General features: G+C 42.3%; 2 protein-coding genes across 3 annotated transcripts; one reads left to right on the plus strand and one right to left on the minus strand.

The window, feature by feature from the left end:
• Window positions 1-229: 229 nt before the first annotated feature.
• LOC135514989 (zinc finger protein 530-like) lies at window positions 230-5,805 on the plus strand. Of its 2 annotated transcripts, none has more exons than XM_064938762.1 (7): window positions 230-448; window positions 717-919; window positions 1,004-1,084; window positions 1,555-1,647; window positions 1,737-1,847; window positions 2,030-2,150; window positions 2,394-5,805. In XM_064938762.1, the coding sequence occupies exons 1-7, from the start codon at window positions 412-414 to the stop codon at window positions 4,085-4,087; spliced, it is 2,340 nt and encodes a 779-aa protein (XP_064794834.1). In that variant the 5' UTR covers window positions 230-411; the 3' UTR covers window positions 4,088-5,805. The 2 variants fall into 2 exon arrangements, with proteins under 2 accessions (XP_064794834.1, XP_064794833.1); XM_064938761.1 differs by having other exon boundaries at window positions 231-448; window positions 1,552-1,647.
• Window positions 5,806-12,020: 6,215 nt separating this feature from the next.
• LOC135514562 (transcription termination factor 2, mitochondrial-like) lies at window positions 12,021-14,437 on the minus strand. Its single transcript, XM_064937984.1, has 2 exons — window positions 14,356-14,437; window positions 12,021-13,742 (listed from the first exon to the last, which is right to left on the minus strand). Exon 2 carries the CDS (start codon window positions 13,714-13,716, stop codon window positions 12,580-12,582), a length of 1,137 nt encoding a protein of 378 aa, XP_064794056.1. The 5' UTR covers window positions 13,717-13,742; window positions 14,356-14,437; the 3' UTR covers window positions 12,021-12,579.
• Between the last annotated feature and the right edge of the window lie 920 nt (window positions 14,438-15,357).

Raw genomic sequence — 15,357 nt, forward strand, 5'->3', positions numbered from 1 at the left:
CATTTTAAAGTGTTCATTAAACCACAAAAGTTAATTAAGCCACAAAATAAAAATTCATACTCATCCAAATATATATATATATATATATATATATATATATATATATATATATATATATATATATATATATATATAGATAGAGAGAAAAATGACGAAATTCGTAATTTTACCTAAAATGTAATTTCAAGAAAAGAGCAGGATTCACTTGCGGCTCTTATTCCAGCACGATAGGTGGCGGTAATGTTGTTATGCTGCCAATCTTATTGTAAAATAGTCCGGTCAAAACTGTTCTGGGTTTGGTTCCGTTTCCATCTGTCCGGTTGTCAGTGAGTTGATGATAGCTATCTACCGTGCTAGTTACCTTTTACTGTTAGATTTCTGCTTATCGTACATATTTGGTAACATTCCGGCATGGACAAACGAGTCAAGAAGAGTACAGCCAGTACTGGTAGGTTACATTATATGACACTTACTAGCCATGTATTAGCAATCTAACCAATTTTACAAATGTGAACCTGGCTGGACCCAAGTCACTGCAGTGCAGAGGGCTAGCGACTATCTTTAATGGGTAGCTAAGTATAAAGCTAATGTCCGTTTTGGCTTGCTTTCTAAATTAAGTTTGCTAGCTAGTTAGCCATGTTGCTGGAGGTATTTGTTGCTAAAGGAAGAGGATGAAGTCACACAAGCTAACATTTTGTCCTATCGTCTTGCTATAGGTCCCCCACTTCCTCTCTCCTCTTTGCGATTATTGGTTTCTCCTCTGCGGCTGATGTATTCCTTTGTATGGCATGTGGTGAATCAACGAAATGTGATGCATTATGGGAAGGTCGAGGAATTTGTAACTGTGGTGACTGAAGCTGTTCCGAAGTTGCTGAGTTACAAACAGAGGGCTCAACTCATCCTGGGCCTGAGAGCAAGGGTGAGTGACATGTTGTGTGGACATGGGAGGGGTGGTTTTGACACATTGTGTATTAGAAAAATCAATTTTGTCCCATTATTTTAGATGATCTTGGAGTTGTTCCGCAAGGACCCACCCAACCTTCAGGACATCCAACGTCTCCTGGAAAAGATGAACATCTTGGGGGTAAGAATATTTCTCCTGTGTGGCAGTGTGGAAATTCCGGCGCACAAACTCGCAACACACCTGTAACACAGCATACCTAAATATTGCTGCCAATACCATTCTCGGACGACTACTTAAAAGAAGTTACATTTGCATGTTGGTCTGGTTTGAAAGTAGCCTTTAGCTCTGTAGTGTACAGATCTGAGGGGACTGGATAAGTGTAAACGACATACAAGTGTTAAACCTTCCAGTGGGGTTGTGGGAGCTTTCTGCCATCTGTCTTGCTTTGCTGTCACCCATCTGATTCCATAGATCTGCAAAGTGCAAACATGGATAGGGTAAGGGATAAAAGTTGTTTTCAGGCTAGACTTGTGACTTTTACAAACCCAGTCACCCATGCACTCAATACCCCTCTTTTTAGTAACATGTAATTCTGATGGCTGAAGTGGCTGTACTTTGTATCAAATTATACCTAATCTGTGTTACAGCAGCAAGATGCAGAAGTGGAGGAGTCGCAGGCTAACTTTGTTGCGCTGGTCCAAACCCTGCTGAAAAACCCTTATGAGAGGAAGCACTTCTTCCAGGTTCAGCAGGCTTTCTCCCTTTCCTCTCTCACTGTCCACTTTGTCATGTCATAGACACTGACTTTAACTTTTTCTTTCCTTCCGTGTAGGAGGAGTTCCATACACAGTATGGCTCCAAGTACGACACAGCACTGCAGGCCCTTGTGGGAGGCTTGGTCCTCAGACTGGAACGGCTGCTATCTGTGCCAGATCTCTCCCAAGTAATGAACTGTTACACAACAAGTCTATAACTATCAATTCACCAATTATATCTAATGCTGACATTGTTAGACAACTGTATATGTGCCAACATGTATATGTGCCATAGTATTTTTCATCCTGCGCACTCTAAGAAGCCCCCTGGTTGCTGATCTTAGCTTCTACCTCTCCTTCTTCTTCTTAGATAGCGTCCATTATCAGTGCTGACCCCTCTGACCTGGAGGAGTGTGGACAGTCTGTGTCTGACCCTGAGCACCTGAAGATCCTCCTCCAGCACCAGAACCTGCTAAATAAGATTCAGTTTGGTAGGCTTACTTTAATTATATATTCTCCTTCTTGTTAATGTTAGTAGAATTATCAACAGATAAACAAAGAACAGTGTAGTTTTCCCCAAACTGTCATGGATCACTTTGAACTAACTGTATTTACAGGATTGTCAAATAGTTTTTCAATGGTATTAACGTAAACAATGCCAATTTCTAAATTTCTAGCCTTTCAAATTTAACCAATCAGAATGTAATTTTTCTGCATTTGTCCCTTTTCCTCAGTACCGGTCACGTCTTCTGTGGGTGACTGTGTGCTGTCCTCGCTGTCCTTCCGCCTCGCTTGTGGAATGCCATCAATGGAGCCAGATCTTGACAAGCCATCAGAATCATTAGAAGCCGCTCTAAGCCTCATGAACCCTGCCTCCTTCAGTGACTTGGAGGATCTGGGAATGATGTCAGATAACTCTGACCATGCTGGAGAAGATAGTACTGTAGAGAGAGAAGAGGATGCAGTGCGTGCCGGTGAAGAAGAGAATGCACTTCCAGAGAGCGCCGTGGTCTGCTCTTGTCCTCAAGGTGTTAGCGGACTGGTGGGAGGGGCACCATCAAAAGGGGCACCAACAGTAAGGAGTATGCTGCAAACGATGAGACAGCAACAGCTTGTATCACTGATGAATACTTCCATCACTGAAGCCTCTCCTTCACAGATAGTCATCCCTGCTACGGATAACCAGCCGGTCGAGCTGACGAGTGTCGACCAGTGGGTCCCCCATATTGCCAGTTACACTTTATCGCTCCATTCCTTGCCACCCCTTCCACAAAACGATCATTTGGACAAGGAGATGGAGTCGGCCGACACAGGTCTCGGGAGCAGTGTGGTGATCGGGGGTCAGGAAACAGAGGTCGATCTCTTTGAGAGTTCCATTATCCAAAGGAAGAGGGTGCAAAAGCCACTACGAGTAGCGTGCTCTAGAAAGAGAAACCCTGCAACCAACTCCTGCCAAGAGTGTGGGAAGCGTTTTCTGTCTCGGGGACGGCTGGAGGATCACCTCCGCATACACACCGGAGAAAAACCTTTCAAATGCACCGATTGTAGCAGGTTCTTCAGGACGTCGGCACTCCTGACCAACCATATGAAAATTCATTCTGACGTGCGGCCCTTTAGCTGCGATGAGTGTGGCAAGTGCTTTCGGAGAAAGGTTGGCCTTCAGAATCACCATCGCGTCCACACGGATGCGAGACCATACAAATGCACCATCTGTGGAAAGGGTTTCACCCAAGTACAGTACTGCAAAAGACACATGGATTGTCATACAAGTGAGAATACCTATTTCTGCACTCATTGTCCGAAGAGTTTTCCAACCCAATTCCAGCTGTCCGCCCACCAGCGCTGGCACACCACGGACCGCCCGTACGCCTGTGAGCAGTGTGGGTTGCGCTTCTTTATGCCAAGCTTGTTAAAGAGACACATGGGCTATCACATTGGGAACCGCCAGTTCCTGTGTGCCCAGTGCGGAAGGACCTTTGTCTATGAGTTTGACCTAAAGAGACACCAAAAAGACCATGACCCCAGTCCCAAACTCCCCTGCCCTGTCTGCCAGAAGATGTTTGGCAACAACAGCCTACTCCAGGCCCACGTACGCAGGCACTCTTCAGAGAAACCTTACAGATGTGACATATGCGACAAGACCTTTAAAGACAGCGGGGGCCTGCGCATACACAAGCGTGGGCTGCACTCAAACGAACGCCCTTACAGCTGCGACGAGTGTGGGAAGACTTACAAACTACACACGCACCTGAGGGAGCACAAGTTTAAACACACGGGGGAGGGCCACTCCTGTGGCCAGTGTGGAAAAGCCTTCAGGTACCTGCGTCTCCTGAAGGCGCACGAGCGGTCGCACTCCGAGCCATCTGAGCTCACACGGCGAAACATTCACACCAGCCGTCGCAGGAGACATTCTTCCAAAAGGAGTTGATTTTCTCACATCTGCACACCCTTTACTGTGGCTACAGTAATATAAAACCGTATTCAACTTGTAGGGTTGTTATGTAGGGCAGCCCAGGGTTCCTCTGCATTATCCCACCATTCCCCCATTCTGTCACATCGCTGTGGTGCAGAGGGGCGACATGATGGGGGATGGTGAGATACTTGAATGGAGAAGAGGGTCTCTGCTGTTCGGCACTGCTGCTCACTGAGTTTAGCTTCCTCTGTCCCTCTGATCAGACATACTGGGACTATACATGCCCTTATTACATGATACACAGCATATCAAGTACATGTTCTAATGTCATTTCAAATCATGGGATGACATACATGGTCTATTTTGGGAGGTAGCAGCATTGCTGTCCTAACAGCCATGCATACAAAACCGGTTGTGCGTCTGAAGGCTCCCAGAAAATCTGTGGACCTGCAATTCATATTGTGAATCTGTGGAACTGTGTTCAGTGAGGTGTGTTTGGTAAACCAGTGAAACAACCACTGTCAGGTGCAGTATGCTCTCAGGAGAACGCGGTTTTTACCTGTTAACTTGGATCAGGATTGGGGATCAATTACATTTTAATTTGGGATCTTGCTAAAATAAAATAATTTAAGTTACTACCTGAATTGACGGAATTGATATGTCATTGAATCCAACCCTGGTTTGGATACAGTCTCATGGCTTCTCTCGCAGTATAATCATCAGTGTTTGATAGTCACATGTACAGGGTTGCAGGTGTAATTGCGGGGTACAGTGACAATCTTAGGGTCCGAACTCCAACAGAGTGTAGTTCTTCAATTTGTGCTTCTTGTTCTATCGCAATGTCCTTGATTAATTCAAAAGCTTATAGGCTACATTAATTTGTGGTGTTTCTTTTGGACATGAAACCGTCTCCAACAAGTGTGTGCCACACATTTCCTGTTCTGCAACATTTATTTCCTGTAGCTGCCATTTAAACCTTCAGAGAGAGAGAGAGATTATTTTCTTCTTCCAGATACAGCATTACCCTTCTTGTAGGCACATCAGAAATTGTGTGAACATACGTGTTATGGCTATGCTGGAGTTGTGATTTCTATTTCTTTTTATGAATCATGAGATTAACCTGGTGGATGTCAGTTTGCCTCATCAGTCTTTTGACATCAACAATATTTAGTGGTAAGCAATACACTAAGTTAATATTGTTTTAATAGTTATAGCTAACAAGATTGCAACAGATGTCTGTAATTTTTGTGCGTGAAATATTGGTTCACTCCAAAATATGAACCTAGTGACATATCTGTTTTTGAATGTATTTCACACATTTCTCTGGCAAACAATAGTCCACAAAACTACACTTGCAGTCAACCTGTGCGCACACATGCATTATTCTGGAAACTGTAAGCATCTACCCGTGAGGGAAATCTAATAGGCTAGGTCATACATTGTTTATTTGTGCATGGCGAAAAAGCTACGGTACCGTACTGCAATGCAGGTCCGACAGAATTCCAGCCGTCTTTGAAAATATTTTTGTTTGTTAAATAGGAATACGTTATTTTTCAGAATTGGAACAGATGACATTTTTGATCTTGTTGAATGTTGTTCTGCCAATCCCACATCTTTTTGTTTAATCTCATGTCATTCATCATGCCTTGTGGTCCTAAGAGGAAGAGCAGTGAGTCTGACAGTCATTTATTTTGAAAAGTATGAATTCCTAATAAAAACACTATTACACATGACTTAAATGGTTATAACAACTATGAATGCAATCACATGCATTCCTCATACGAACAAAAGGTCAGGATTCAATTAAATCAACAGTAGGCTTAAGCCTTGTTCGCCAACAAAGCACAGCCTTTCTTTGTTTTTGTTTAGGCTGTGTCAGAGGTGTAAGAGCTTGTCAAATAACTGATTAGCTGCTCTTGCGGTCATTGTCACGAAACCACACCCGAGCTTATCATGAGGCTTTCAAAAAGCTCCCAAGTCTTTGCAATTGAATTTGTGCTTGAAATTTAACGCTTGACCTAGGGACCTTACAGATATTGTATGCATGGGGGGGACAGAGGAAGGGTAAGTAAAAAAAAAATATATATATTTTTTTAAAGTCAATTTAAAAAAATTCCACACAGTGATTCCATGAAATGTATTTGTGATTTCTTAAGCCAAATTTTACTCCTGAACTAATTTAGGCTTGTCTGAACAAAGGGGCTTCATACTTACCGTATGCAACGAGTGTATTTTAGTTATCAAATTTGTATTGATCTTTACAAAATTATCTAAATGTGGCATTACAGAGTATTTTGAGTAGATTGTTGACAAAAAATGACATATATTTTAATCCCACTTTGTAACAATAAAATGTGAATAAATCCAAGGGGTATGAATACTTTTGCAAGGTACCGTAGATGTTTGACTGATTTAAATTCTTGATTGCTGTTTCTCATGAGTAGCTCTTGTTACAGATGGCTTCAACAGTTGATGGAAAGTACATACCCTCGTCAGTAAATACAAATGGCAGAACCTTTCAAAATATTCAAAATTGATGATCCCCTTTGTTATTTGGGGGATTTTAGTTACATTCATTATAGTCATCAAATGTTATGGTAAGAATTTAAAATATAGATGTTTTTTTCTTGAGTCTATTTTGAGCAAGCATGACTTCACATTTTTTTAATGTAAATCACCAGAGGTTTGAGCTCACTCAAACAAATCAGAGCAAAGCAATCCTAGCTAAAATTAATCACAACTTAAATCAAAATGCTTTATTGTGGAGTCATGTTACCATGAAAATAACCTGCAGTTGAGGATCCCAAAGTAAAAGGCTGGTTTCTTCAAGTCATTAAGGAAACAATGCATTCTGTTATGAGGATTGTTCTTGGAACCATGGTATTTGGTACAGACTTTCCAGAGGCCTACAGAAACATCCATGAGGAGTGGGTGGAGGTGCAGACAAGGACATTGGATGATGAGTATGACATGGAGCACTATGTCCCATCTGGGAAATATGCAAAGTTACAGGTTGTAGTGTAGATAACACATAGTATTGAGCCATCGTTTTTACTAACATGGTGTAAAGGCATTATTCAAGATTTTGGCAACTAAACCCTTTTAAAAGTTGAAGGTAGCATGCTACGTGCTCCTTATAGACTTGCAGTAATTGTGTTAACACTAGTTAGCAATGGCTCCAGAAACAAATTGACCTTTAACTTCCTTCAAACTGCACACAGATGTAAGAATTGTATCCATGAGTTATTCTGACTGGGTAAATAGAAAATAGGGCTTAATTGCAAAACCTCAAACTATATATACCCTATTAAAAGTCATGCAAGTCTTTGCGCTACAATACTGACAGGATCGGTTGCTCATGCCAGAACCAACAGGTGGACTGTCCTGATATTTGTTTTGCTTCCATGGGGTCCTTAATTCTCTGGTGTTTGTATTGAAGTATGTCACTTCCCATAAGGGAAAGGGGGATACCTAGTCAGTTGTACAACTGAATGCATTCAACTGAAATGTGTCTTCTGCATTTAACCCTCTGATTCGGAGAGGTGCGGGGGCTGCCTGAAATCAACAACCACATCTTCGGAGTCTTGGGAAAAGTTGGTTAACTGCCTTGCTCAGGGGCAGAATGACAGATTTTTACCTTGTCAGCTCGGGGATTCAGTCCAGCAACCTTTCAGTTACTGGCCCACTGCTCTAACCACTAGGCTACCATAAGGTATGGTAATTGAGTAAACATAGAAAACAACACTGTTGTCTAAAGTTACACATGAGTGTTGTATGTTGCATACACATTTGAAGTCGGAAGTTTACGTACACCTTAGCCAAATACATTTAAACTCAATTTTTCACAATTGCTGACATTTAATCTTAGTAATCTTATTCCCTGTCTTAGGTCAGTTAGGATCACCACTTTATTTTAAGAATGTGAAATGTCAGAATAATAGAGAGAATGATTTATTTCAGCTTTTATTTATTTCATCACATTCCCAGTGGGTCAGAAGTTGACATACACTCAATTAGTATTTGGTAGCATTGCCTTTAAACTGTTTAACTTGGGTCAAACATTTTGGGTAGCCTTCCACAACCTTCCCACAATAAATTGGGTGAATTCTGGCCCATTCCTCCTGACAGAGCTGGTGTAACTGGCCTCCTTGCTCGCACATGCATTTTCAGTTCTGCCCACAAATTTTCTATAGGATTGAGGTCAGGGCTTTGTGATGGCCACTCCAATACCTTATAAATACTTTGTTGTCCTTAAGCCATTTTGCCACAACTTTGAAGGTATGCTTGGGGTCATTGTCCATTTGGAAGGCCCCTTCGCGACAAAGCTTTAACTTCCTGAATGAATGTCTTGAGGTTGCTTCAATATATCCACCTAATTTTCCTGCCTCGTGATGCCATTTATTTTGTGAAGTGCACCAGTCCCTCCTGCTGCAAAGCACCCCCACAACATGATGCTGCTACCCCGTGCTTCACAGTTGGGATGGTGTTCTTGGGCTTGCAAGCCTCCCCCTTTTTCCTCCAAACATAACGATGGTCATTATGGCCAAACAGTTCTATTTTTGTTTCATCAGACCAAAAAAAGTATGATCTTTGTCCCCATGTGCAGTTGCAAACTGTAGTCGTGCTTTTTTTATGGCGGTTTTGGAGCACTAGCTCCTTCCTTGCTGAGCGGCCTTTCAGGTTATGTCGATATAGGACTCGTTTTACTGTGGATATTGATACCTTTCTACCTGTTTCCTCCAGTATCTTCACAAGGTCCTTTGCTGCTGTTCTGGGATTGATTTGCACTTTTCGCACCAAAGTAATGTTAACCTCTTGGAGACAGAACGCATCTCCTTCCTGAGCAGTATTACGGCTATGTGGTGCCATGGTGTTTATACTTGCGTACTATTGTTTGTACAGATGAACGTGGTACTTTCAGGCGTTTGGAAATTGCTCCCAAGGATGAACCAGACTTATGGAGGTCTACAATTTATTTTCTGAGGTCTTGGCTGATTTCTTTTGATTTTCCCATGATGTCAAGTGAAGAGGCACTGAGTTTGAAGGTAGGCCTTGAAATACATCCACAGGTACACCTCCAATTGACTCAAATTATGTCAATTAGCCTATCAGAAGCTTCTAAAGCCATGACATCATTTTCTGGAATTTTCTAAGCTGTTTAAAGGCACAGTCAACTTAGTGTATGTAAACTTCTGACCCACTGGAATTGTGATTCAGTGACTTATAAGTGAAATAATATGTCTGTAAACAATTGTTGGAAAAATTACTTGTGTCATGCACAAAGTAGAGTTCCTAACTGATTTGCCTAAATTATAGTTTGTTAACAAGAAATTTGTGGAGTGGTTGAAAAACGAGTTTTAATGACTTCAACGTAAGTGTATGTAACCTTCCGACTATACTGGACAAAATACGATTTTACTTACAGTCCATAGAAGGAAATCTATCAATAGAAATAAATTAATTAGGACCTAATCTACAAATTTTCACATGACTAGGAATACAGATATGAAACTGTTGGTCACAGATACTTAAAAAAAAGTAGGGTCGTGGATCAGAAAACCAGTCAGTATCAGGTGTGACCACCAATTGCCAACACATCTCCTTCGCATAGAGTTGACCAGGTTGTTGATTGTGGCCTGTGGAATGTTGTCCTACTCCTCTTCAATGGCTGTGCGAAGATGCTTGATATTGGCGGGAACATGCTGTTGTACACGTTGATCCTGAGCATCCCAAACATGCTCAATGGGTGACATGTCTGGTGAGTATGCAGGCCATGGAAGAACTGGGACATTTTCAGCTTCCAGGAATTGTGTACAGATCCTTGTGACACGGTGCTCTGCATTATCATGCTGAAACATGAGGTGATGGCGGTGGATAAATGGCATGACAATGGGTCTCAGGATCTCATCACGGTATGTCTGTGCATTCAGAATGCCATCTATAAAATGTAATTGTGTTCGTTGTCCGTAGCTTATGCCTGCCGATACCATAACCCACGGCACCATGTGCACTCTGTTCACAACGTTGACATCAGCAAACCGCTCGCCCACACGATGCGATACAAGTGGTCTGCGGTTGTGAGACGCACTGCCACATTCTCTAAATCGCTGTTGGAGGCAGTTTATGGTAGAGAAATAAGCATTACATTTTCGGGCAACAGCTCTGGTGGACATACCTGCAGTCAGGGATGTAAACACAAATTGAGAGAAATAAGCCTTTTTTGGTTATGGAAAAGTTCTGGGATCTTTTATTTTAGCTCATGAAACATGCGACCAACACATGAGTTTTATTTTTTGTTCAGTGTTCCTCAACATTTGTATTTATGGATGGCTCGACACTTCTCTTTTTCTCACCAGCTTTATTTCATTGGTTTTAATATTGTAGAAATGTACACAACACATGTCTTACATTAGGCCTACCTCAGTCTTCACAGCTGATTTGTGCATAACCTTTGTAACAGTGTATTACTTAGATGCATTACTACAGGGATCATTAACTAGATTCAGCCGTGTGACGATTTTTTTTCTTGAGCAGATGGTCGGGGGGCCGGAATATACATAACAATAATTTGTAGACTGCAAATTAATCGCAAGAAGCCCAAACAGATATAAGATTGGATTAAAACGTAATAATTTCAAACCTTGCTTACAATCATTATTAGTGGAAATAGATGGGAACAGATTTCCATAATTAAAATTACTTGAAGATGATTTCCTGATGTTTTTACAGTTTTTATATCCAACAATGAAAATTTTACCAAAAAATATATAATTTTATTTTGCTCAGAACTTGGGGGGCCTAATAAAACCACCCGCGAGCCAAATTCGCAGGCCGCCAGTTGGGGAACCCTGCATTAAAATGTATTAATAGAACTACTTAACTATATGAGAATGTATCGAACACTCTGTTAATTTTCAGTATGTGTGACTTGTTATAGTAAGTATCATTTACCTTATGCAGACTTTTAAGTAACAGTGCAAACAGATTGATATATTTTTATGATTCAACCTTTTCTATCATGCTATGCTATTTTTAGCCTTGAATTAAATTGTGAGGGAATGAAAACCACGTGGCTGGGTATCATGTTACAAAAACTTGAACCAGGTCATACACTACTGTCCCTCCCCAGAAGGAATGCTCTTCCTGGTGAATGTCACAAGTCTGACAAAGTGACACGAAACATCACAAAAAAAAACAGAATGTACAGTACAGTGCCCTCAAAGTATTCAGACCCCTTGAAAATTTCTACATTTTGTTACATTACCGCCTTATTCTAAAATGGATTAAATATTTTTTTCCCAGTAATCTACACACAATAACCCATAATGACAAAGGGTAAACAGGTTTTTAGAAATGTTTGCAAATGCATATATAAAAAAATTAAATACCAATTACATAACTGTTCAGACCCTTTGCTATGACTCTAAATTTAACTCTGACGCATCCTGTTTCCATTGATCATCCTTGAGATGTTTCTACAACTTGATTGGAGTCCACCTGTTGTAAATTCACTTGATTGGACATGATTTGGAAAGACCCACACCTGTCTATATAAGGTTCCACAGTTGACAATGCATGTCAGAGCAAAAAAAAAAGTTTGTTAGAAGTTTTAACTTTTTTGCATTGAATAAATGTTTTTTTGGTGGCATGAAATGTGTTTGATTAAATGCATTGTAAATTGCATAGCACCTTTATTTTTCTAAGAGTGTATCTTGAACCTTAGTGTTCTTCGGGGGTCCCCATAGGAGAACGCTTTGAAGAACCCTTGTTGGTTCCAGCTTAAACACTTTTTGGTCCCAAGTAAAATAATGTTTGGTTCCATGTAGAACACTCTGAACCAACAAGGGCTTCTCCTATGGGGACAGCTGAAGAACCCTTTTTTTCTAAGAGTATAGGTAAAGAGCTATGTGGTGGCAAGTCACAAATAAATGGCACTCAAACAGAGGACTCATCTGTTATAAGTTTTATTTTTTAAACTTGGTGTTATCAAGTCAATTCAGCCTACAAGGACCTATACCAAAATGTGTGCCAATTAGCTTAAACGTAAAAATAACACAGCACTTTTCTTTACATCAATGATTCCAGTTAGTATTTAGCATAAGGATCTTTCACACTGTCTCGATAATGCTGTCAGTAGAGTTCATACACATTTAAACCATAAGGTGCAAGGGATACCATTTCATCAATAGATACAAATATGAAAACTTGGAACATTATTCTTTCTCATCTCATGCTATAGAGTAGAGAACAGTGGCTGTTGATAGGTGACTCAGGCTAATTGAAACAAACACAGCCATTTCCTGACAATGATTGGATGATCCACCTACTTCTGGAGACAGAGGTCTCCATAGCAAACCCATGTATGGGGAAATGTATAGCTCACGCCAACAGAGACATAAGACCTCAGTCTCCAATCAGTAATTACAGTAAAACACCCATAGCTTGTTCTGCAACCGTGCAGTATTCATCCCATCCCCTTAAAACATCAAGATGTGGTCCATTAACATTCACTCCTCTGCAGTCCTGAGGGGGGCAACAGGGTTGAAGAGTGGTCGTTGTTGCCTTAGCTGCAGTTTGCTATAAGTCATCTCAAAGTCCTTCTTGGTGCCGACGATAACATCCAGGCTGCCACCTCGCACGTCATAGCCGTAGGAGGCTAGTTTCTGGATGCGGTAGAGCACAATCTGAGTGGTGAGCTCCAGCACGTTGGGCGTCTCCCTCACTTGGTCCATGCTCACCCCCACGTCCAGCAGCCCCTTGAACCGGCCCACCAGGGTGGGCACAGAGTAGTACAGTACAGCAGGGCAGCGGAGGACTATCTCCCGGAGCTCATCTTCAGAGCACACGAGCACCCCCTGGGTGTAGTCCAGAGCCTGTTGTATGGCCTCAGGCTGCAGCTCTGCGATGGAGGCCCTGAGGCTGGAGACCAGGACCAGGAGCTCCTCTGTGGTGAAGCCCTTCTCCCTCAAGAAGCCCAGACTGTCCCTCCACGTCTCAGCCGGCCGCATCAGGATGTAGGGGTTCTGGCTGAGCAGCTTTTGGAACCATAAGCGCAGGTTTCCCTCGTCCCCTCCCAGGTCCAGGTAAGTCTCTCGCAGCGTGTGGATGACCTGCTGGTTGCTCTCCACAGGCCGGCTGAAGCTCTGGGGGGCGCTGGCCATCAGCTTCCCGATGATGCGCTTGCTGAGGCGTAGGCTCTGGAGATAGCGTATGTTGTCACGCTGGTTGGTGTGGTGCGTGAGCGTGAAGAAGGAGGCAGGGAACTTCTCAATGATGCCTACCAGCTCACGCCGGTTGGGGCATACGGAGGACCAGAGGTCCCGCTGAGCTGCCACGTCCTCGGGCCGACACAGGATAGCCTCGGGGTGGGTCTCCAGCACACGGGCAATGGAAGCAGTGTCAGCGCCCATGTCCCGCAGCAGGTCCGCTGTCTCGTACACGTACACAGAGTTCTCTGAAAGCACCCATCCCTTGAACTTACGCACTTTACGGATGTCCACCGATAGGTCATAAAGGGAGTCGACAGTTTGCTGGTTCTCTGGCCGCTTGTTGGTGAGGGTAGAGGCAGAGAAGCCCATGTGAGGGGTTAAGACGCTCCTCTTCTGGCAATAGGAGCACAGGAAGGCAGTGGTGGCACGGAGCATTGTTAAGGCACTAAAGTACAGATGACCTGTATAAGACAAAAACACACACTGAGCAGAGTTACATCACACAAGACCACTACGTCCTTTGTCCGTATTGTGTACCACTTAGTCCTATACTACTGTTCTATGCTTTCAGTACATAGACTTGTTTTCTCCTGCTCTAAATTAGACCATTAATTAACAGTAAGATACATTTTTATTTAGGATGATCACATAACAAACATTGCTTTCCTCACTGCAAAGCCTGTCAAAATCAAACAATGTTGAACTGATCTATTGAGGGCAACATCAGTAAATGTAAGTATATTTGGCCAGTAGATATCAGAGTAGTGTTGGTGTGGGAACACGATGTACTAAACGTGTGACTGGGTGGTGGAGAATGTGTACTTAAACTCATAACCAATTCGCCCTCTATATTGCCGCCAGTAGCAAGTCACTATAGGTCTATAATTATCGAGTTCGTAAAAGATCTATGCTGCTGTAACAACTGTCTTTCAGCACATGGGACAGAGACCACCTGAATCAACTATAGTAATTCAAATACAGGCTATACATTCTATATTGTAAACACCTGAATCAACTATAGTAATTCAAATACAGGCTATACATTCTATATTGTAAATAAAACCAGTTGTTTACCAGTTGATTGTCCGATGGAATACACAAATTGACGCTGGAAGTTGTTCAGGCATTTGTACCATTATGAAAGATTCGAAACGCCCTCTGCTCACGTGTTTCATAACGCGTGTGATTGGCTCTTTTCCCGTCCGCCTACATTGCTGTTGTGCTGCGCAGATTATTAAATTGTGAGAACTCCATCGATATGAATTACCAATGTAATTAACAATAATATGGTGGGTGCTTATATTTGTCCTATTTCACACATGTAGGCTACAAGGATGTATTATACGCATGTGTAATACGCACGCATATCCCAACTCTCCCTGAGACACCCTCAGAGAGTGGGGTCACGGTGGGTCCGGTGTGATTTGGGGGGCCTGGTCCGCCCTACTTTACCTCGTTGCCCGTCCAAATACAATTTTGAAATATGCATAATTTATTTGACGGAGATGCGCGCCAACAGAAAGACGCATCAATCTCAGATGAAGCATCCGAACAAGCGAAACAGCGCCCCTCTGTCTCAGTATGTAGGCCATGTATTTCATACTGTCTGGACCAAAAGAGTATGGCATGTCATACTACTTCTGTCCAGACAGCATCAGATACATGGGCTACATAGGGGGCGCTGTTTCGCTCGCTCGGATACTTTCTTCGGTGATATAGTTTCAGCAGAGAGGAAGAGGGGAGGGCTCACTCGTTAAATTCTGTCCAGTATAAACTCAATGCGTTTCTATGGGGATAATATGCAGACCTAAACTTGTCGCCTGCCTTCCTGCCTTTGGGACAAAAACGAATTGTTAGGGCGGAGACATGAGCATCTCGTCATTATATGCAGATATCTGGTGTCAGCCTCTTGCGAATTGGAAAGGAAAGTTGGCGGGTGTACAGTGCACTGTCAAAATGCTGGATTACCCTAAAGTAAAATGATGTTCCGACAAAATTATACAATTATCCTGTCTAAATAAAATAATTCAAAATACTTCACACGTGAGCATTACTTAGCCACATAGGATAATTAGC

This window comes from Oncorhynchus masou, chromosome 26 (genome assembly GCF_036934945.1).
Source record: "Oncorhynchus masou masou isolate Uvic2021 chromosome 26, UVic_Omas_1.1, whole genome shotgun sequence".
NCBI classification, from domain to species: Eukaryota; Metazoa; Chordata; class Actinopteri; order Salmoniformes; family Salmonidae; genus Oncorhynchus; species Oncorhynchus masou.

Coding starts and splice junctions, on each gene's coding strand:
- LOC135514989 (XM_064938761.1), top strand. CDS start 412: ATGGACAAACGAGTCAAGAAGAGTACAGCCAGTACTG. Junction 920..1,003: donor TCCTGGGCCTGAGAGCAAGG/GTGAGTGACATG, acceptor CCATTATTTTAG/ATGATCTTGGAGTTGTTCCG. Junction 1,085..1,551: donor AAAAGATGAACATCTTGGGG/GTAAGAATATTT, acceptor TCTGTGTTACAG/CAGCAAGATGCAGAAGTGGA.
- LOC135514562 (XM_064937984.1), bottom strand. CDS start 13,716: ATGCTCCGTGCCACCACTGCCTTCCTGTGCTCCTATTGCCAGAAGAGG.